Source organism: Antennarius striatus, chromosome 21 (assembly GCF_040054535.1).
Source record: "Antennarius striatus isolate MH-2024 chromosome 21, ASM4005453v1, whole genome shotgun sequence".
Lineage (NCBI taxonomy): Eukaryota > Metazoa > Chordata > Actinopteri > Lophiiformes > Antennariidae > Antennarius > Antennarius striatus.
Window position 1 is genome coordinate 12370151 of NC_090796.1, and position 22496 is coordinate 12392646.

A 22496-nucleotide genomic window follows, 5' to 3' on the forward strand; every position below is an offset into this window, starting at 1 on the left:
ACATTTTGAATGTACATAAAATCTTGGTATGAGTTAAACACTGATTTATTTTAAGGGAGAGCTGTGACTGGATGTTTCCACATGGATGTACAGTATGTACAATTAAGGAACTTAGTTTTTGATCAGTTTTTGGCTTTACTTTTAAAAAAAAAAAAAAGATTATGACTAGTGTAAACCAGTTAAAATCCGTTCCTCCTGACCCAAACCAATTTCAGCGCACCAATATCTGTCCAAACCGGATTAGAATCTACCAGATATAAAAAACCTTTGTAGATTGTAGTACCTTTGTTTGTAGTTAATTGGTCCACATATTCTTGTAAAATTGTTAAGACAATAGAGGATATCAGGAAAAATAAATATATGTTATAATTTTTGGACCAAATTTAGATATAAAGTATCATTTTTAAGTTTATGCTAACCAATTTCAAATACAGTCAATCTTAACTTTGTTCTGACGTCATGAACTGCAATAAGAATAAACTCAAATAGTACATAGTAATATGAAAAATAATAATAACCAATGATAAATCAACAGTTGGTCAATCGATCAGTTCCGCTTCCTGTCCACCAACACATTTGTTGTCCCCAACAGAGACCCAAATTTATACATTCCTGTGGGAATTGGAAAAATACCAGAGAAGGGAGTGTAGAAATGTTCTATGTGTGTGCGTGTGTGATTTAGGGTGGAGGGTCCCTCTCCCTGGCAACATGTGAATGGGATCAGTGGCCAACCAATAGTGGGGCTGAGAAGGAAATTTACTAACACGTCAGTGGGTTTTTACCACTTCTTTCTCTCTGTGCTGTTGGTAAGACAAGTCTGCTATACATAGACGTGAAAAGTCTCAAAGAGGTGAAGGGGGTCACAGTTTCTGTCACAAGCTGTACATTCAACTATTGTATTAGTTAAATCAATATAAACTATAAACTTCAGACTTTTAATGTTTGTTTTTATCAACATCTCTTTCACTCACTGTTTGGTGATGAAGGATGGTGATCACCGGATCAGCTACTTCCTTGCAAATTATTTCCAACAAAACACCATTATATGTTAACTGGACTGGACCATCTGACCTCATTTCCAGGAGAAGCAGCATGTGCTGGCTTTTGTTTGCAACTCAAGCAGAAGAGCCGCCATGTCTGTTTGTGACCAGTAGGGGGCAGATGATGAAGGAAAGCTGCTCCAGCAGCCCGGCAACACTCCCCTACCAAGCTGACAGTAAAGTGGGACACCACCACCCCACAGTTGTGTCTCCTCTCAGCTATCTTATGTTTACCCAGGTCGTCATAACAACATTCTGACAACGAGGAAGGTGGCGGTGGAGGGGGGCGGGGGAGCGGGGGCAACGGAAGTATGTGTGGGCCCCTCCAGTGAACGTCTGCACCTCCTGCCAAAGTTCAAGGATGACCTCAATAAATTTAATTATCACTCTGACCAAACTGATGGGTGGAGAACTTGATTTCACTCAAGTCTTTACACGCCTTCAGCACCCCCCACCCTCAATGAAATGCAAAGAGGGCAGAAAAAATACCACGGAAGCAAAATGAGTGTATAAAAGTAGTGGTGACAACACGGTGTTGATTGTGAACATATGTTAAAACAGTTTACACCAGAATGGGTCCAGTCTTGACAGTTTATTACGCTTTAATTAAGACAGTCATGAAAGTGCCGTCATGTTTGCGAAGTTCCGCCAATGAGATTGGTTGTATTTTAAAGTCCCAACAAATAGATCCGACTCAAGAGTTTGTTTTATGTTCTCCGATCACTGAGCAAACCTTGTTTGTCTCAAAATATACCGTTCAGAGAAATCAAATCTGAACTGTTCCAAACTCAAATTCTTCATCACAGGACTGAATGAGAGAAGAAACACGTTATTTCTATCTTCTATCACCATTCCTGAGATGCCAGGGAATCTCAGACAAACCCAGAATGGGAACACTGACTCAAGGGTTTTGGTATGATCAGTGAAAATGCTTTAAGCTGTAACGATTGTAATAAAAAATCACAAAATGCAAAGTGTTGCATAAAATCAAAGAGCCACAGATCTACTCCAGAAAAAAAAAAACAACCTTGATGAGTTTATTTTATCAAATTACAATTTTCTTTTTCATTTAGAAAACCAACACAGGACAATCACTCCCAGAAAAAGCCAAAAAACCACCAAACCCATTGCAGAAGTATCCATTTTTCTTACTGTCAATAAAAAGAAAAGACCAAAACTGACAATGAGTTAATCTCTAAAACACACTGGGCAACATTGAATTCCTTCATCAATACAAACTCTCACTTTGTGGTTTGATTCAAGTACCAAACGTGCATTAATTGAGAAAAACAAAATATGGATGGACTTTGTTTTGATCACTTAATATCTGTTGTTAAGAGAAATGAAAACATTTTTTAGAAACACACTCCAAATTTTTACTTTCAGTCCTTCCTGTACTTTCAGTGTTGTATCGTTGTCATTCTTATTTCAAAGAAGTAGGTGTGATGATGATGATGATGAGTTACGTTTTCAGTGAAAAACACACACAAATAAAAACCCCTGCGCATTGTTTTTCACTTCAAGGCAACATTTTGAAATTCATAGCAAAGGACTTCATTAATGACAGATGATTGAAGCAGACATGTGTTCCTTGTGCCAAGGCCCCTCCCCTGGAACACTCAGGGGCACAAAAATGTAGTTTAATGTTCTTCCAGAGTTGAGGAAATTTAACAGTGAGTAATGGGAATAAAGAACTTGTCATCCACGGACAAAATGAGCTACGGCGACTTTGTGGATTTAAAGTCTTTCTTTATGTCTTCTGAAAAAAGTGTCCCAGGTCAAGCGGCTCTGCAGAGTGCAACCTCCAGACCGGAGGTCACAGGAGTGTCCTGCAGGACAGCAGCGCTTTGAGTCTGCGCAGCAGACGGCCTGCCGGAGGAAGGAGATGCAGTTAGATTCAGTCGTTCAGGAGTTTCATTCTATAATTTTTGACTATCACAAAATCAGAAGCACATAGCTTTGACTCAAACATTGCCTCCTCCTCCTGGATCAGGTTTCATTTTGACTTTAAGCCTTAATTTACTTTTGCAAACGAAGCTAAAGGCCAAAGCTGATTGCAGCATGATGTAAATCAGACCACTAGGTAACAAGTTGTGTAAAGCTAGCGCTACTGGAAAATTTAAATTTGATTGAGCTGAGACTTATTTGAATCTTCCAATGTATATTTTATTAAATCATATTGATTTAATCCATCTCAGTTTCCCTGAGCATTTGAGGAAAACAATTTAGATGTAAGGACTAATGAAGCTGATAAAATCTAAAGGGAATTTCAGCATGAGACAGAAGACAGGGAACCTTTAGATCATGTTGTCGAACAGAGGCGTAAGAAGAACTAAATCTAATTATCATTAAATCCTTGTTACCTACAAGACAATTAAGCAACACTAAACGCTCGTGTGAACCCACCCTTGGTGAAGGACAGCAGGCCCACGCTGAGGCTGAGATCTTGCAGCATGTGTTTTCCTTGGGGCAGAGAAACTCCCCCGTGCCGTCACATGCTACATACGCATCGCCTTTGTCGTCTCCGGGCTCGGACTGTACTACTTTGCTCTGAAGGAGGGTGACAATGGGCACATGGCGTTTCTTCTTCTCGCATGTCCCGCTCTGCATGTTGCAGGTGTAGGCCTGAGGACAGCAGTGAGTGTGATCCTCACAGCAAACCGCCTGAGAAGACAAAAGCAGAATAGTCAAATCTCCTTCCAAATATAGCAAAATATTTCAAGAAAATGTTTCCGTTGCACTTTGCCAGATTTTCTAAATACGCTTGCTTACAGAGAATAAAAAGACCTTACATGGGGTGAAGTCTGCGGTGTACAAACCTTAACTAAAGGACAGCAGCCCCACGCTCCGGTCGGCAGCTTACAGCAGGTCGTTCCTGACGGGCAGCTGGTTTTGTCGTCACATTTAATGTCCGTCACAGCGCTCAGTCCGGTCAGGGCGCTCAGGGCTGGGATCTTCTCCACCCAGGGCAGGCTCAGGACACCAGCCTTGTCGCAGGTCTGTTCAGCCACATTACATGTGTAGCCATCAGGGCAGCAGTGCTCGTGATCGTTACAGCACACGGCCTGGAAAGTGAGAGAGACCAAACTGTTCCTCCTCGTCTGTTGACATCTCATTTTATGACACTAATAGGTTTGAGTGTCTAAATTACAAAAATTATGTTCTTGACAAATCACCTTTATTTTACAGCTTCAAATAAATAGGAACCATTAATCTCAGCTACCCTTTTCATGGAAATAAGCCAGTAAGGTGTAAATGAGCCATGACTCACACTGCTGTCTGCCATCTTTATGCCAGATAATTAAAAAAAAACAGGCCAAATTAATCTTGATATTATTCCGACTTGTGAAACACTCACACAACTACGTCTAAATTAGACACTTTTGTGCCAGAACACGAAAGATTTCAGCAGCTTTTTTGACAAGTGAAACAAGACATAAACAGCATGGAGCTACTTTAATTAGCTGGATCAGACGTATTTCCACCAAGATGATGTTGCATGTTGGCATTTATGTGGTCTAAGTTTAATTGCAGTTTAAAGTCAACATTAGCTGTGAAACTAACTTTTATGTTCTTACTGGGTGGAACTGAAATGCTCCTTGAAAGTTTTATTAATGTCTTTTAGTTTTTATGCTCTTTTATGATCTTCCATGGGCGGCACGGTGGTGCAGTGGGTAGTGCTGTCGCCGCGCAGCAAGGCAGTTCAAGTCCCGCTCTGTGCGGAGTTTGCATGTTTTCCCCGTGTCTGTGTGGGTTCTCTCTGGGTTCTCTGGCTTCCTCCCACCTCCAAAAACATGCGCTTCAGGTTAATTGGCCGCTCCAAATTGCCAGTAGTGTGAGTGTGAGTGTGAGCGTGCATGGTTGTCTGTTTATGTGTGGCTCTGCGGCGCACTGATGTCACGCCCAGAGTTTGCTACGCCTTACGCCCTAAACCAGCTGGGATAGGCTCTTGCTCTCCCTCACCTGCTATGGTGGTTAAAGCAGTTCGCAAGATGAATGATCTTATATTTTCGATACTTAATCAAAGAACTACATGCATTCCAGCATACAGTAGTCTTCAGTCTTTTGTTTGCCTTCACCTGTCCATTCCTCTTCTTATTTTTAACTAGAAAAATACAATAGATTTCTAGCTGCAGTGATGGCAGAAGTTAATGGTAGGCAGAATAATAGACAACAGTGTTCCTTTTCGTTTTTGAAGAAGCTCTGTGGCCTCACTTGCATGACTGTTGCAACCAATGTGAACAAAACACACTGTCGAACATTGTGCGATTGCAGGTGTGTTTGGAATGCATTGCAGTTGAACCTGTTCCCACTGAAGATTACAGCTGAGGAAGACACTGACCTGAGGTAAAGGACAGCAGGCCCACAGCCCAGTGTCTTTTTTACAGCAGGTGGAGCCTCGTGGACACATTGTCTGCTTGTCACATTTCTCACTCTGCATCTCTGAGGTCACAGCAGGCACCTTGGCCACCCACTGGAGGGATGGTCGGAGACCTGACGGGTCATCGCAGGTTTCAGACTCCAGGTTACAGACGGTTCCGTGTTCACAGCAGTGGATGTGATCATCACAGCACACAGCCTGGCAGGAACATGCAACGCATAAACTTGTATAAACCTGTATTTTTTCAGAATCCATCATCTTGTTGTGGTATCATCAGCTCTGCATTACCTGAGGCAGGGGGCAGCAGGCCCATTGTCCACTTGCTGATTTGCAGCAGGTGGACTTCCCAGGGCATGAGGTAGATTTGTCACACTTGCTGTTACTGATCGGTGAAGGGATGGCAGGCGTTTTGTTAAACCAGGGCATCATGGCGTTGCCGGAGGGATCATCACAAGTGGAGGTCTTCAGATTACAAACGGTCCCATGTGGACAACAGTGCAAGTGGTCCGCACAACACATGGCCTGCAGGGAAGCAAAACAGACAAGCTACAATATATGTACATTTTTCCACAACTGAAACAACCCTGAACCAAAATCCCAAGGAAAACTACTAAACTACTAAAATATGCAGACAGAAGATGAATCAAGAGCTGTCCTGTTAATCCCACACAGCTGGACAGAATCTGTGTGATTCATACAGATCAGTGCATCGGTACCTCTGGTAGCGGACAACAGGCCCATTCTCCTCCTGACAATTCACAGCAGGTGTTTCCATCAGCACAGACCACCGACTCATTGCAGCGAACAGAACCCACTGAGAGATAAACAGGAAAAAATAGTATTGGTGCATATGCAGCTCGGCTTTATCTGAATGTTCTTGACAAATCCAGGACCTTCATTTCCTACATTGTCACTTGAAAGTCAAGAGTTGGGTAGGTATGAAAGGAGCTAATGAATGCTAAACTCCTATTATTATTGGACATTTAAGAAGTAAATTGATTATTTATAATTTATTACTTGATAAATTAAGTACAGTAATAGATTTAGTGATAATGAATTTAACTCTGTTTCCTGTCCAGGAAACAGATCACATATGATTTCATGCAGCCTTAGACACACAAAAGTTTTCTGATGCCTGACCTCTCTGTGCTGCCACCATTGCCGTGGCAGCAGCAGGTATCTTCACGGCCTTGCTGGCCTCTTCCCGGGTGGACACACATGCACTGAGAGTCAAGTCACACTTTGTGCCTGAAGGACAGCAGTGGATTAAGTCTGTACAACAGACAGCCTAGAAGAAAAGAGTTAATTATTTAATTGTCATTACAAAAATTGTTTGTTACTCCAGTAGAGACAAGAAAACACGATCCTCTGTCCCATCGCACTGTTTCTCTGCTGGTACAGCTTCCCCATAATGTTCAATTTATTGGGATTGCTTAAGTTAACCAGGTATTTGTTAATAAAAAACTGTTATGGTTTTAGGTTTGTGAGTTAAAAATTTGACAAATCACTTTTTCTATTTTGTACCACCATGTTCACGTGTTTTTGATTTGATTTTTTTTGTTTTTACTTTAGGTTACTTACATCAGGCATTGGACAGCAGCCGTACATGCTTGTAGATATCAGGCAGCATGTGGTCTCATCGGGACAAGACATTGCTTTGTCTGGACACAGAACTGACAGAACAAAAAAATAAATAAATCACATCACATGACCACATGTCCCTTGTTTATTTCATTACAACACTGTTTTATACCAGCAAACTGCTTACCATCCTTGGGTGCAGCAGGAATCTTCTTAAGCAATGGCAGAGACGTCTCCCCAGATTTGCAGATTCCATGCTCGAGGTCACACATTGTGTTGGCAGGGCAGCAGTGGATGAGATCGCTGCAGCACATGGCCTGCACATGATTGACACATCAAACACAGCAGATTAAGAAAATAAGATTTGATATTTTGGATCCATTTTTCCAGGCACACGCCTTCATGTTTCTGTCCAGTCCGAGTATTTCTACATTAGAAGCAAGAGTTTATCATCTTATGCAACTCCCCCAAATTTCACTGCAACAAATTTGCAAATTTTATAGAATAAAATTTGCAAACATTAAATAAAATGGAAATTGGAATTTCTTCAAGACAACTTCCAAGATATAAGTTCTGATTATCAAATCTCTAAAAAATTTAAAAATATATAAATTCTCACATTTAAGAATTTATTATCACTGATCAGGTGTGTCTGGCAAACAAAATTGCAGTCATGTATACCTCTGGGTAAGGGCAGCAGCCATAATCTCCACTTTTCAGCAGGCAGCAGGTAAAAGTATCTGGGCAGCTGCTTTTTCCACCAGGACAAGACACTGATGTGCTTGTAGAAGCTGCACGAACATGAAGAGATAACCATGGTCTGTCATTATTGACACAATATTATCGGCACATAAAGTAAACAGACATTAAAAAACAGTTTTGACAAATAACATCTTTTCTTTACAAATAATTTTTCAAAAAAAAAAGTGACATGAGAACATACATGAGACATTCCCCCTCCTTCTGGAGGGCAGCTTCTGCAGCATAGGGCTGGACTGAAGTGAGGCAGACAAACACTCTGAGTGAGCAGTATCACACAGTGTTCCCTCGGGACAACAGTGGAGCTTATCCTCACAACACACCGCCTGTAGGGGAGAAGATTAATCAGATGGTCAGAAAGAGTCTTCAGTCAATAAATACATTTTATGATAATAGGTCAAAAAAATATTTTTAAAAATTATATGAAACTTGTGAGGCAGTAAAGTCAACCTTGAACTTCAATCTATCACAAGATGTGTCTATTAGATCATGTGATATGGTTTTGTGGTGAGTGGCTTGGGGGTGGTTGTTTTACCTTAGCTAACGGACAACAGCCCCAGGAGCCATCGGGAAGCTGGCAGCAAGTCGTCTCATCCGGACACTCGGACTCTTGGTCCGGACAAATGATTGCCTTCACTCTCTCCCTGGGCTGGAACCATCACATATGACAGTCCATGCATACCAATGACAGCAGCAGACAACATAACCTCAGTGGCAGACTTGATTTGATTGGTCATGAATGTGGAAAAAGTCATTAATTCAGAATTTAAAAAAGATTTTATAATGTTTGTCATAGGTGTTTATCCACTGGAAAGTTTAACGGAACAAGACGAAGTCAGGCTTGCTAGTTGATTAGGGATTGCAACATTAAATCCAGGCCAAAGTCCAAGAACTGAAATGGATTGTTAAATTGATTCTATGTTCATCTCATCTCATCTTTTGAGCAAAGGGTCAAATGTTTGTGAGTCACAGATCTTTAAAAAAAAAAAAAAGTTCAACTGTTCATTTTCTTAACAGTACTGTAATAACATTGAGCAAGACACCACATTTCTATCTAATGAAAAAAAAATAGCTGTCTTTCCTCCCACCATATACCTCCAGACAAGAAACAATTTCACTGTTGCATAAAACCAGAATCTTTTCACATTTTCCAGACTGAACTATGGGCTTCTTTCCAAATCGGAGTTTAAATGGTAGAACAATAAATACAGTACTTGTGACAACAAATACTATTTTAGGGTTTTGGCCTCTGGGTTGTGCAAAACACTCCATTTGAAAAGAACGCATGGTATTTTAGAACACTATGATATAAATTTTGCACTACTTTCATAATGCAGAAAACAATTCAAAAATCAATTGGCAATGATAAAAGTAATATTGATGATTTTCATAAGTTTATGAGGGAGGATAAAAAAGAAAGTAGTGTATGTTATTTGTGTATTACCCTGACAGAGGTTCTGAAGTAAAGACATTAAAAAGCAAAGGTCTATAAAAACTTTCTATAGGTTTGTTCTCTGATGAACTAGCGAAAAATGCAATGAAATTTCATAACTCTAATAACTGGATTTGATAACTACAACCTTCAGTTATTTATTTAATGTCTACTGGATGATGTAGAACTACTGAAAGGTGATGAGAAAAAGAGAAATAACATCAAAAGAGGTTATAAAAGATGAATACTAATATCTAACAATGACAAACGTCCTTGACATGACAATTTACCAGAGGGATAAGCTGGGATTGCTTGGTAGGAACTCGTCTCAGCCAGGGAAGAGAAACAGTCTTATTGACACACTTGGAATGGACAAGATCACAAACCGTCCCTTCGTAGCAGCAGTGTAGGTGGTCCGAACAACACTCAGCCTACAGTCAAATTTTGAGGGGGAAAAAAGTCCAATGAATTACAGCTGCTCAAACTCCATGAAATTTCAACACAAAGAGGAGAGAAATAAATTCCTGCCATCTGATATCAACTTTCTTCCCTCAGTAGACCGGTCCCGATTTCAGACAGCTAAGCAGGTAAGTCTTATGATTATAATAGCAACCTATTTTTCATATTTTCATTATATATATACACTTCAATTGATGTTATTTTATTTTTACAGGCCTCTTGTATTCTGTAATTTTTGGCTGTCAATCAGATCACGTTTCAATTGACCAGGAACTCACATGTTGTAAAGGACAGCATCCATATCCTCCAACAGTGTTCCTGCAGCAGGTACTTCGGTCCTCACACATGCCTCCATCAGGACAGACCAGCGCTGTGCTCAGGCCCAGCAGAGCCAGAAACAGGATTCCCATATGTAGAGTCTGCAAGAAAAAAGAATACAATCTAATCTGACAATATGGAAAGATCTTGATTTGTTCTAAAAAAAATTCTGACCTTCTTAGTTTCTGACTTCATTTACAGATTGAGACAAAGATCAGTTATCAGAGGCGACAAACAGAAAGTGGGTTCAGCAAGCATTCCAAATGATAAAGTGGATTTCAACACTAAACCGGTTGAAATCCTTGCAGTTTGTGTAAGTTCATGTCCCTTTTATACATCCATAATGTTCACATTTGAGGCATTTAATGTCTGAAATAATAACTATCAAATGCTGGCAGTAAAGTTACCTAATGTATGAGCTGATAAACAAAAATCAGGTTTTCTGTCATAACTGACAAGGAATCTATAATTTTACGCTGACACATTGACACTCCAGTAGATTTATTGATTAAGAGCATTTTCTGAAGACATATAAGACGTTTAATGATCTTGTGGAAACAACTCAGCTGTGTGACAGCTTTATTTGAGGTCTAAACATCAAACATCTAAACAAAAAATAAAGAGCATTGAGACGGTGTCTTCAAATGTCTTTCGGGCTCAACACCAGCAGCAATCCCCCCCAAAAAATTTTATTTTTACCATAATTTTCAAAGGATCAAAGCCACAATTTGAGCTCCTTAGGATGACTGAAATTAATCAGGCATCTTTAAAACACCGGTCAAACACCATTACTGTACCATGATTGCGAAAGTGGAATGAGGAAGGAGTCAACAAAAGGCACAGTGCGGCATACTCCTCTTGTGTTCTAAAAAAAATAATAAAAAATGTCATTAGTCATAGTACTGAGAATGAACCCTAAGCAATACTGCAACGTAAATTAAGTACATCGACACAAAAAAAACACACGACGCGACACAGATCAAATGTCTGAACAAAATAAACAATGAAGCGTCAGAAGTGATTTTGTAAAAGTGTTCACTGAAGACAAAAACAAGTTAGCTTAGAAAGCTACGTGGCTAACCATCAAGCTAGCCTGTTTGAATGACTTTTGTCTGATATGTTCCATTAAATGACAATAAACCGTATGTTACTTACCAGGTAAATCTAGTGCAATTAGTCCAAGTTGTCACACGAATGTTCTAATTTCCCTATCATTCAGGGCTTTAAACAGAAGAAGACCTTGCACGTACTTCAATCTTCAATGGTCACATGACACATGACCACGTGACTGCGACTTGCGCTTCCAGGAATATCACGCTGCAGTTATCGCGAGAGTATATTACGGAAGTGGATTCTGGTCACCTGAAACTTTTTTTTTTTTTTCATTTCCAAGGAGGTCAGAATTCTCACTTTGGGGCCGAGACAGAAAAACAAAACAAAAAAAACCAACAACCTTTTTTGATGTGACATTAATTTCAACATTTCTGGGGGTATATATTGCTGGCATCTTCGGTAAGTAATTCCCAGATCATCATTCAAGCAGCCATGAATACACAACTTCACCTGTCGGAGGAGCAGTGCCACTTGGCCATCAGCAGACTGATAACACATCACTGCACGTTCTTGCCTCAGAGACATCATAGAACCCATCATCATCATCATCATCATCATCATCATCATCATCATCATCATCATCATCATCATCATCCCCCAGTTCAGCCAGCATGCCCCCAACTGTCTGGTCATGGATGATCATGACCAGACAAGTCACCACCCCCCAAATAAAGTCAGAGACACTTACTGACCATGGAAACAAATTTATTTCTACTTTCTCGTGTACAGAAAGAATTTACAGTTTACAAACAACTGACCATGAAGGAAATGATTTACTGCACAGGATGAAGGCTTACAGCTCAATTCGTGTGACCCTTATGTGTACTGTACTATCAAAAGTCCAACAAAGCATTTTACCAGCATTAGTGCATTCCCTTAAGCATTCGGTTCTCTGTGTAAATCAGCTGTGGCTGAATACTTTCAATTCAAAGACAAGGTCACAAAATCTAGCGAAAAAAAACAATTTCCGCATGTAGAAAAAAACGAAACAAAACAAGCAGGAAAGCCACAATTGCACATCTCATAATAATTCCTTACCTGGTCCAAAGATAATGTACATTTACAGCAGAGGACACGACAGGTCAGAAGGAATTGTTTCATGATTCTTCACAATTCTTCAGACTTTGAATTACATCACATTTGCGGTTTGTACTCTAGGCTACAGACATAGGCTTATACAAAGCAAGCAAATGGTGAAAAGGACCAACAAATCAGCATGACGTTTGTACAGGCTTCAGTACTTTCACTTCATTCCCAACCTATAATAAATCAAATCACTTTTCCTCTTTCAAGTTTTCTAAACTGGTGAACTTTTACAAATCTGCAAAGAGTAATGTTTTAAGTTTGCAGTTGTTGATGCATCCAGGCAGTGACGATGCTAGTAACAGCGTGAGCATGGTGGTCAGTATGTTATTGTAAACATTTACGACCGGAAGTGAATTTTGTTGGATCTGGATTAAGAGAGAGTCATTGTCATATCATACAAACACACTTGTTTGGCAACATACAGTAAGTCAATGTGTCAGTGCATCACATTTTGTGCCAAACAGCAAAAACTATCCAAAAAAAAAAAAAGGTTCAGTTAGAAACACCCTAGTCTACATGTAACATGCACATCGTATACACATAAAATCTCATTAAGATCATCATACCATTTACAAGTTTGGTGAAAAAGAGGATAGATACAAGAAATGGAAATATTCAAGGACATAAAAGCCACACAAAAAGCTGTTAGTCCTCACAGGCATGCTCCCAAGTGAAGTGTGTTTTTACTATGAGTGCGGTGCTTATAAGTGCCTGCCTGCTATAACAGCTTAGTTTGGGTGACTTCATTTAAAAAGGGAAATGCATGCCTATCACTCAGTTTTGTGTGAAAGGAGTGAAAGAAGGCACTTACAGGAGGGAAATGATTCAGGTCCTGTCTACGAACAACCCCTGTCGATCTTGGTAGAATATTAAAGAGTCAAGTCTTCAAGTAAAGTGATGTTTCTTTCTCTCTTTTTTGCCTTACCCACCTTTCTTGGCAATGAAGGGTTGTCTATGCAGGAGTTGAAACAATTGTTATGAGATTTTGGGTCCTTCATACATTCGTACTGTATGCATGCAAATTTTCAAATCTCTGGGAATCTATTTACACAACCTAATCTTTACTCAATGAAAAAGTCTCTCAACAAGAAAAAGGCAGAATACCAAATGTTGGCGGTTGTTCAAATCAATGTGACACATCAATAGTGGAAAGCATGACAGAAAGACTTAATGATGATGCTCGACAGTTCAAATTATTACTATCTGAATGAGTATTGTGAATATAAGAACACATTACAGGAGCAAGAGGAAATCAAATACATCCCTGAAGAGCAAAATGTGTGGCACGTTGGACTAGATTGCATTATCCATTAACAGGGGCTCAAGAAAACGTACATATTCAAGCTTTGGGAAGCTCTTTCCTTAAAATGTGTCCTATCAAACACATTAAAGTAACAGGTTGGGACAGAAATGTTACCTAGGAAATATTGGAGCACATTCTCTACCATAATTACCAACCTTTGCGTTACCTATATCCAGGGATGAAATCTAACTCACCAAAAGCCCATCAATCCTGGAGAAATATCATACGCTTCCACATAAAAGGTGGGTATCAATCACAAATTATTAGTAAGTGCTTTACTGTTATATTTTGCTCTATAAAATGGCTATTTCCACAGTCAGTCTATGCAATGGCTCAGACGATAGTAAACTGATGTGATAGATGACAGAATTCACAAGCAACTGGATGTTTCAGGATGCGACAGTTCATCTCAGTGGAAACCAGTAAGAATAACTAGATGACAGTGAGACGACGAAAGTAATCAGAAAGTGCAATAGCACCTCATCAAGAACACAAACGCTTGACAACACCCGAGAATGGACCAGTGAAGCGTGGTTGTGCTTTTTGTGATGTCTCTCGGCAAGAGCATCGCTCTCCTCATGTGACAATGATTCCCCATCGAAAAGATTGTAAAAAGGTCCAGTGTTCAGGAAGTTCAAAAAGTTCATTTCCTGGGATGGAAGACCATCAAAGGTCTGTCTTCAATCTTCTGCCAGGGGCTCTTCTTGTTCTCGTCTTTGTCATCGGGATCATCTTCAGGGCTGGTCATGGAGTCGCGGCGGTTCTCGCTGTTGCTGCTGCGGCTGCTGCTTACTCGGCTGCGTCCTCTTCTAGTGATGGTGGATCCTCGGGAGGACGGACCTTCATCAAGAAGAGGGGTGAGGGAGTTCTCCTCCGGTGAGACAGGGCGTCCTTCACTGCTGCTGGGCTCGCTGTGGTCAGGGTAGGCCAGTTTAGAGTAATTCTTCCCACCACTGCTCGCACCGTGGGTCTTTCGTCCTCCTGTTCCCCAGCGGTCATCTTTTCCCTTCCGGTTGCCTGATGACTTGCGTTCATGGGCCTCCAGAGGTGGTTCAAGGTTGATATCTCGGGCGACGCAGCCGGGACCACCTAAGAATCCACCAGCACCTCCGCCACTGAGGTCGTTCCCAACATCTATGTAGGAGTGGCGCACGTGAGCATTAGCGCGTCCATCCAGAGAGATGAACCACGCCCTTGGGTGTTGTTTAACACCCAGCTCCAATAGCTTTTTCTCAGTCAGGGCCTGCAGCTCCCCATTCATCTGAGCCATGGTGGAGTCATTGAAGAGCACAGGGATGGTCACTGGTCCACCAGATGAATCAGATGCCCAGCTTGGCTCCTCAGAATCATCTCCTTGGGATCCACCTTGCTGCTGTTGCTGCTGTTGACCTTGTTTCTGGGAGTGATGGAGATGATGCTGCTGGCCTCCTCCCATCTGGGCACCATCTTTGTCTTGATCTTTTTGGTCCTTGCCATCTTTGCTAGTATACTCAGTGGGCAAACGCATATAGTGGGCTGGGATGACCAGGGTTGGTACCATGCTCCGGTACATGTTCTCCTTCATCTGGTCAATGGAGCTGCAGAAGATGATCTGACCTGGCTGTGTGTTGAGGGAAGTTGGTCTGGCAAGACTGTCTGCAGCTGCTGCTGAATAGTCAGGAGGTTTGTCAGACTGGCTGGGCACGTAGCCTTGGAAGCGAGGTGGGGAGGGTGGATCAGAGGAGTATCCTCGATTGTCATTGGCATTGTGGTGTCGATGATATTCAGACTCTTTTCCTTCCATAGGACTATAGCTCCGATTGTAGTCATCATGCAGCAAAGGGTTGTCCAGGTTGTTGGTCTCTGTGGCACGTGTGACCTTCATCGGGAAGCTCTCACCTCGTTGTGGACCCGATGCATTTTTTCCCTTTGCTTGACGCAGCATGTGAGCTGGAACATGCTTGGTTAAGTCCTCCCTTGAACTTTGATAGTCTCGAGATGGTGACATGTCAGATTTGTCATTAGATGGTCCAGATTCAACATGGCCTCCACAGATCAGATTGAGGCGTGATGTGGAAGTACCCTGGTCTCTCTTAGCACCATTCAGATTGGAAGTGTGGGGTTTCCCTTGCTGTCGACGAGGTTTTAAACACTTCCGTCTAAAAGATTAATATACAGTGAAGGTCAGAAATGAGAAAAAGCTCATGTGTATAGCTACCTGGTCATTACGCAGTCTATTTTTTTACTTTTAGAAATGTAATTTTGCTCTCATGTTCCACAAACCTGCAGTAGTAGAGCAGCACACAGAGCAAGATGAGCACCAAAAGTGCCAACGAGGCCAGGATGGATAGCAGGAACAGGGTGTGGTAGGTGGTGATGTCCCTCAGTCCCGGATGAGAAAGACCCAATCCTGCAAGACAAAACATGGTGAATGTCTAAAAATCATTCTTAATTACAGACACTTTAGATCTGACCAGCACCAGATGGTTGAACTCTGACAATGCATTGGCTTGTTGTAAAACAGCTGAACAATATTGAATAAAAGCTTTGTTTGTGCTTATTTCAATATGCTATCACTGACCCAATGCAACAACACCTGAGCTTTACAAACAAAGAGAATAGAAAAACCACACCATCAGCAAAGTATTGGGTGAGTTACATTACCTGAAGATGAAGGGAAGGCAGCTAACCAGTATCCCATCTGAGGAACAACAACGTTCCAGACAAACTGTTGGCCTTCCTTTTTGATGTAGCCCGTCCCATTCCTCACCCAAAGTCCTGGAGAAATGTTTGTTACTGTCATTACATATGATTTATACACTTTTAAACAGAGCTTGAATACTCTGGCAGGATCAGCTAATCCCCCAACTACAGAAAATACAGGAGAGCTGTCTTTCAAGGAATCAGATTATATACCCGTTCTCAAACATGTAGCAAATATGATTTATACTTGATTCAATTACCTGTCCTGGGCTGATACAGCCAAGCAGGAACACTGGTGGCCATCCTGTTGCGGGTGTCGGATGGTAGCGGCACAGAGACATGGATTGGATCTGAGATGTGGATTTTACTGCCGTCTTTATCAAAGAGCTGAATGCTAACCACGGCCAAAGCTGTCAAGTCTGTCCACCCCGTTTCTCCACCTGAAGAAAAAAATCATGTTTCCAGTTTGATTGAAATGTGTACTTTCTTACATGCGTATGTGTGTGTGTGTGTGTGTGTGTGTGTGTGTGTGTGTGTGTGTGTGTGTATAATATGATATCTGCCACAACTCTGACCTGTGCTGTTGCTCTCCTGGCCCAGGAGAAATGGGAAACCTCCAATCTCATACTGAGTTCTGGCTGTGGTCAGCGTGGCGGACAACGCTGTGTAGTTGGGGTTGGATGGTAGTTGAAAAGACTTCCTCTGGAGCTGCACCAGCGGTTGGTTACGAGCTCCTGCACAGAAACAGCCCCACCCATGTCATGTAATGTAGAATCTGTTCAAAGCCATAAAACATCCTGGTGTTTTTCGTGCATTAGAGACATGCGAAGGTAGCTGCAACTCAGCTGTAATTGTAAAAATAAATACAGTATAACAAAGAGCAGCTGTTGTTGCTATGGTGATAGCAGCAGCAAATAGCACAAGGTCGTCTACGTGTTGAGCAGTCTGAGGGAGAGGTGGAGAGGAGGGTTGCTTTGTTGTCACTCTCTGCTGGAGACATTAATTTAAGAGGTGATGACAACCTTCAAACCATATTCCCTTCATGAGCGAAAACACATCATTAATTATATTCATTATTTCCCTGACCTGGTGACCCGGACAGAACCTGCAGGACGTCGTCATACAGAATAAGTGTTCCTGGCCTCTCGACGAGGAGGTAGAGGCTGACGGATGCATACACTAAAAAAGACAGAAGATGTCGCAGTTTACCATCACTGCTTAGACAATGATTCTGCACCGTGTTAAATTAAACACCACATATAGTCATTCCTATCATACCGTAGCAAAGCACATTAGATAAGACACATTTGGACAAATCATACTGGAATTAACTCGACAAATATTGCCACGATTTAAATGGGAATGGCACATTGTAATTTATTTATGTCATTTTTGGTTAAACGTATAATAATCAGGATGTTATCAAGACACGACGAGCAAGATGTGACGAAGGCGATCTTTGCTTAACAAGCTGCATTTTCTCCCTCTGTGACTTACAGGGGATGCGAGTGGAGTGCCAGGGGACAGAGTTGGTGACATAGTCTTGTTTGGAGGCTGTAATGATGACCCATGTTCCTGTGCGATACTGGAAGCTGACTCTCACGACGCCGTCGCTGCCGGCTCTGCTGGACGCCAAGATGGTTTGATTGCCGTGTACTTCCACCTCAGCGTCCGCCAATGGTGACAGATCACTGTTGTCAAACACCTGGATTTTTATTTGCACCTCTGTAAGCAAAAGAAAGTGAGTCTGTGATTTTCCAATTCATTAATTAGTGTGTTGATCAGCAACTGAACAATAAATCAATCAATTTTCACATCACTAATCAGAGTTGTTTTGAGATTTAAATAAAGAAACAAATCAATTTCATACTCTATAATGTAGCTGTTTTTGATTTTTTTTTTTGTAAAACAAAAACTTTAAATATTTCAGGCTTAATCGAACAGCCTGTGAGTCATTAATACACAATGACATCACAGAAAGAGGAAAGAAATCTGATTTGGAAAAAAATATGTGAATCACACTTTGTGACCAAATTTGAATACCAAGAAGGAGTGCAAGTTCTGGTTATGGGTGAATCATTTCCGGTGGCGGTGGAGGATTATTTTTTACGAATGATGTTGCATTACAAACACATTACACAGTTACTGTATTCCCACCCTTCATCCTCCCATGTTTTTCCAACCCCCGGAACATTTTGTTTCTCATCTTGCCCCTTGGACGGCGTGGATGTGGGTCATGCTGGGGATGTTTCCATGGATACACGCTGACTCTCCAAAAGCTGGTTGGCTTGTTCTTGCTTCCCCACTCGGCTGATCTCCCTTTAGTAGTCAGTAATAAACCCCCACACAGACCTCTAATGACAAACCTCAACTTCTCAGTGACAGCAACAGCTTCACTAATGGCTACTTTCAGATAATAATAAGCATGTATGTGTGTTTATGCTTCCGTTTCCACTGCACTTGTGCAAATGCTTCCATTTTCACAATTGGTTCAATAAAGGCTCCCTTGTGCATATAGGGAGGATTTCCTCCATCTGTGGAACACTGTTGCTTTAAGCAGCTCCACTGACACTAACATTGAGTTTGAGTGTCACATCGAGGGTCTGGGAATTCTCACTCACTTGAAAAGCTTGAAAATAAGTTCAGCCGCAATTCAGTGGAGCATACAGCCTCCTTTAACACAGTGCAACCACTCCTATGGGCTGGAAAAACATAGAAATTTAGACTGTGGTTCTATATTATAAGTAGAAGATTTGTTTCCTTTAACATTTTTTGTTTGTTTCAATACCGATGACAGTTGAAGGAACTTTATCTACCAGTAATTCATTTGTCAAATTACAATTTTTTTTAATGAGGTTGAAAAAGTTTTTGCCCCAGAGCTAAAAGTGACAGAGAAGAATTGAAAATGATTCAACTGTCAGGTCTTACTGGTCAAATGAATGTTTCGTTCATATTTTATTAATACTACAGTCTTTTTTAAATAGAGTTTCAGATTTCATTTCTGTGAATTGAATAATCCATTAACCACCTATAAAACACAACGCCCTCCATGCAGCTGCCGCGTTGTTGTTCTTTTGGACAGTAATTAGTGATAGAAATGGTGATTGTTCCAGAACACACCAGATGTATCATCTGACTCTGCATTAAATCGGTCATGAATCAGGCCAGACTGAGGCCAGACTGATTTTGTTTGGAAAAGTAAGAATATTAATATGTAGAAATACGTCGTTACCAGCGTAGGTGTGGTACTTCTTATACATGTTGAGTATGAGCAGCAAAATGTACTTAAAAGTATTCATGCAGTTAGATATGTTGCTGATGCCATGCATTCATACTTGGTTGATGTGATATTATGTAGTCACATTTAAAAAGCTGGCTAAACATCTGTGAGCTTTTTATCACTCAAATACATTTATAATATACATATGAAAATAGAAGATTACAAAAAATTGTTCATCATTTTTACTACCTTTAAATCATTCCCGAGTAGTTATAAAAAAAACCCAACAGTCTGAGATCATTCATGCATCTCAAAATAGCTCGAGGTATGCATAATGTAATACCATTACATAATGTCCATCAGAATGCACACCATAATATAAACAATGGTTGGTTTTTCCTGTTGTTGTTGTTTTATTTTAATTCATCTGCATTTTTGGCCTTTTGAATACACAAATCTGTGTGCGTTACTTTACTGACTGACGCGTCCAGTGGACCTGAGGCCGATCTGATCTCTGCTGTCATTAAAAACACATCAAAACACGTTAAATTTAAAAGAAAAGGTTCGAATCAAACCAAAGGCCAGACTAGAAGTCTCCAGGCCCGGTGAGATCAGATCAAACCACACGTTCAGACTGTATCTCAGCCCACTGACACAAGCCTGGGCCTCTCTGTGAATTCACCCCCATGGATACAAATAAATCTACACGATCAGAGTGTTATTATAAAGCGGATGAACCCACACACACACACACACACACACACACACACACACACACATACACCTTTAAACACCGGTGTGATAAAGGCGCGCAAAGGTGTGAGGATCGACCGTTTCTCGACAAAAGCAATAAAAACACAACCACTCCCATCTCCCTCATTGTGCTGCATCTCCCTGATGGCGAAGCTTACCAAATGCTCCTTGATCTGGAAGAGATTTGGCCAGCGCCTCCCGAGCCGCGCAGATCCACACGAAGAGGAGCAAACGAGAGATGTGGATGTTTGGCATCCTTGCAGCTACATCTCTAGCTCGGCGGACATGTATCCATATTTTCTGTCTGGGTGCGTCTCACGCCTCACGCATAGCTGGGATACCGGGCTGTGAACCGAGATGCTGCCGTCTGTGCGGGCTTCGCCTTGTTTTTATTGTCTGAGACGGAGAGAAAAGAGTCCAACGTTTCCCTCTGCTGATGTCGAGAGGAACAGCGACTGGCTCGCTTCTTCCCCTGCATAACAGTCTGCAGGGGGGGGGGGGATGTGTGTATTATCATCAATGCAAGTGTAAAAACATCCTCCAGGTCATAATCATAATCCAGACCAGAGGGATTAAAGTATGTTTTTAGAATGGGACTTTTGTTTTGAATTACAGTACAGTAACTAAAATAATTCAGAGTCAAAGTAATTCTAAATTAGTAAATTAGTAATTCTAAAAAATAAAAAAACAACGGGAAAATTTTTTTATTTTTGTCGATAATTTATTAACTTCTGCTGATTCCATATGATAGGAATCTTCTTTTCCTATAGATTAATATATAAATGATCACTTAATTTGGCACAAGCTATATGCAACTCAAGCAAACGCCTCGCGGTGACGTCACAATCGACGCTCTTCTAGCATTGTATGTGATAGTGTTACAGGAAGTCTGAACTCACTGGACCACGTGACTAATGTAACCAGAGATGTAGAATTCATCATCACACTGTCAGCAAAGAGTCTAAAGACACAACATAGATACGCTTAACCTTAAAGTTATGTCTGAAGTCAGGAGGATGTTTATAGATTGAACGCTCAAATCTCACCTGGAACACCTACCTTCAGGTTAATCTGAATAAAACTCATTTTATCAGCATTTTTATCTTTCTGGTGTCTTTTTAATGATCTTATATACAAAATGGATTTGGAAAATTCGCCAGGTCACTGCCGGGATTAAATAGATACAAGGATGCATTTATGGATTTTTTCTGATTTAATCCGATATTAAGCGAGATGTCTAGGAATGATATTCCTCAGCGCTCAGGAAGCGACCTTGACTCTGCAGGGGAGGAAACTCCCTCCTCAGACAATCAGCCATTGTTTTCCTTCAGGCCTCATTCACATGGTTTGTGTTGCTTTGCTGTACAAATGCACTCATCTGATGTTCCAGGAAAATCCTCATGTTGGACAACAAACAGCGTGACGCTTATTTCAGAATGCCAGAAGATTGCAAACATCTGGAGCAAACGAAAAGACTAAATGTTGTGCGAGGAAAATGTTTCCTTCACATTGGTACTCGAGGCAATATCACAATGTCTACCATTCATGGTGGCTGTGGGTAAGGTCTGCTTCAGAACAAAGCAAAGATTATAGAAAGAGACAATGTCTGTGGAGGCAAAACATATCACTTATACCACAAAAGCCACCTCGCCCCTATTCCCCCCAAAAAGTCTTTTTGTCAGCAAAGATATTTTAGAAACTGGTTTTGGGGTCAAACATCATTACGTCATATCATAACAGATTCACTGGCGCTGAGACAAGTTCAAATAACACAAACGTCTTCTTTCAGTTTGCATCCGATTTGTGGAAAATGAAGTCTTTGTGAGACTTTATTCAGGACATGGGTCACATGTTGGTCATAAGACAGGGGCAGATCTAGGATTTTGGAAATCAAGGCCAAGAATATGTCCAGCTTTTATGCATCCTTCCATGTTCAGTAAGATCTATGTAAATATAATTCCTTGTCTGCCACTGGTTCTACAAACTGCGCCTCATCAAACATCTGAGGATTAAATGATTAATTTTCAAATGATTGAAATTTTAATGAGAAACCATAAAGACAAGGTCACACAGAATGATCCATTGAAGGTTCATTGAGGGAAAAGTTTGATAAAAAAGCAATTTTTTGGAACACCCTTTCAAAGTCAACTCATAATCTAATGACACACAAAGACAGAGTGATTTCTGACAATAAACCCAAGTGCACTTCCATATACCAGATGGTGGGGGGCAGAATAGAGCTGCGTCTCATTTTCTTCTAACACAGTGAGCATGTGTGTGAGGGGTGTGGGGCTATTACAGAGGACTTCCAGCTCTGCAGCGCTAACACACCACCAGAGGGCATGGGAATGGCAGAAACACCACTGACA

The 22496-nt window shown here is 41.1% G+C and overlaps 2 protein-coding genes across 2 annotated transcripts; both read right to left on the reverse strand.

The window, feature by feature from the left end:
• Positions 1 to 2047: 2047 nt before the first annotated feature.
• Positions 2048 to 11247, reverse strand: grnb (granulin b). The gene is made up of 16 exons (XM_068305200.1): positions 11126 to 11247; positions 10768 to 10835; positions 9931 to 10071; positions 9484 to 9624; positions 8297 to 8410; positions 7946 to 8087; positions 7684 to 7793; positions 7190 to 7319; positions 7003 to 7094; positions 6562 to 6709; positions 6138 to 6235; positions 5710 to 5943; positions 5383 to 5619; positions 3860 to 4105; positions 3447 to 3704; positions 2048 to 2909 (listed from the first exon to the last, which is right to left on the reverse strand). The coding sequence occupies exons 2-16, from the start codon at positions 10768 to 10770 to the stop codon at positions 2778 to 2780; spliced, it is 2226 nt and encodes a 741-aa protein (XP_068161301.1). The 5' UTR covers positions 10771 to 10835; positions 11126 to 11247; the 3' UTR covers positions 2048 to 2777.
• A 530-nt stretch (positions 11248 to 11777) lies between these two features.
• Positions 11778 to 20557, reverse strand: LOC137588661 (protein FAM171A2). Its single transcript, XM_068305855.1, has 8 exons — positions 20286 to 20557; positions 17652 to 17879; positions 17241 to 17333; positions 16730 to 16888; positions 16415 to 16594; positions 16116 to 16229; positions 15735 to 15861; positions 11778 to 15610 (listed from the first exon to the last, which is right to left on the reverse strand). Exons 1-8 carry the CDS (start codon positions 20380 to 20382, stop codon positions 14116 to 14118), a joined length of 2493 nt encoding a protein of 830 aa, XP_068161956.1. The 5' UTR covers positions 20383 to 20557; the 3' UTR covers positions 11778 to 14115.
• Between the last annotated feature and the right edge of the window lie 1939 nt (positions 20558 to 22496).

What these genes read in the sequence shown, in the direction of transcription:
- grnb (XM_068305200.1), bottom strand. An exon ending in GATGCTGTCCTTTACAACAT is followed by an intron (nt 9,625 to 9,930) that starts GTGAGTTCCTGG and finishes ATTTGACTGTAG; the next exon opens with GCTGAGTGTTGTTCGGACCA. An exon ending in GCTGCTGTCCTTTAGTTAAG is followed by an intron (nt 3,705 to 3,859) that starts GTTTGTACACCG and finishes TTGTCTTCTCAG; the next exon opens with GCGGTTTGCTGTGAGGATCA.
- LOC137588661 (XM_068305855.1), bottom strand. Translation starts at nt 20,382, where the DNA reads ATGCCAAACATCCACATCTCTCGTTTGCTCCTCTTCGTGTGGATCTGC. An exon ending in TCCAGATCAAGGAGCATTTG is followed by an intron (nt 17,880 to 20,285) that starts GTAAGCTTCGCC and finishes TTTTGCTTACAG; the next exon opens with AGGTGCAAATAAAAATCCAG. An exon ending in GGTTCTGTCCGGGTCACCAG is followed by an intron (nt 16,889 to 17,240) that starts GTCAGGGAAATA and finishes GTTTCTGTGCAG; the next exon opens with GAGCTCGTAACCAACCGCTG.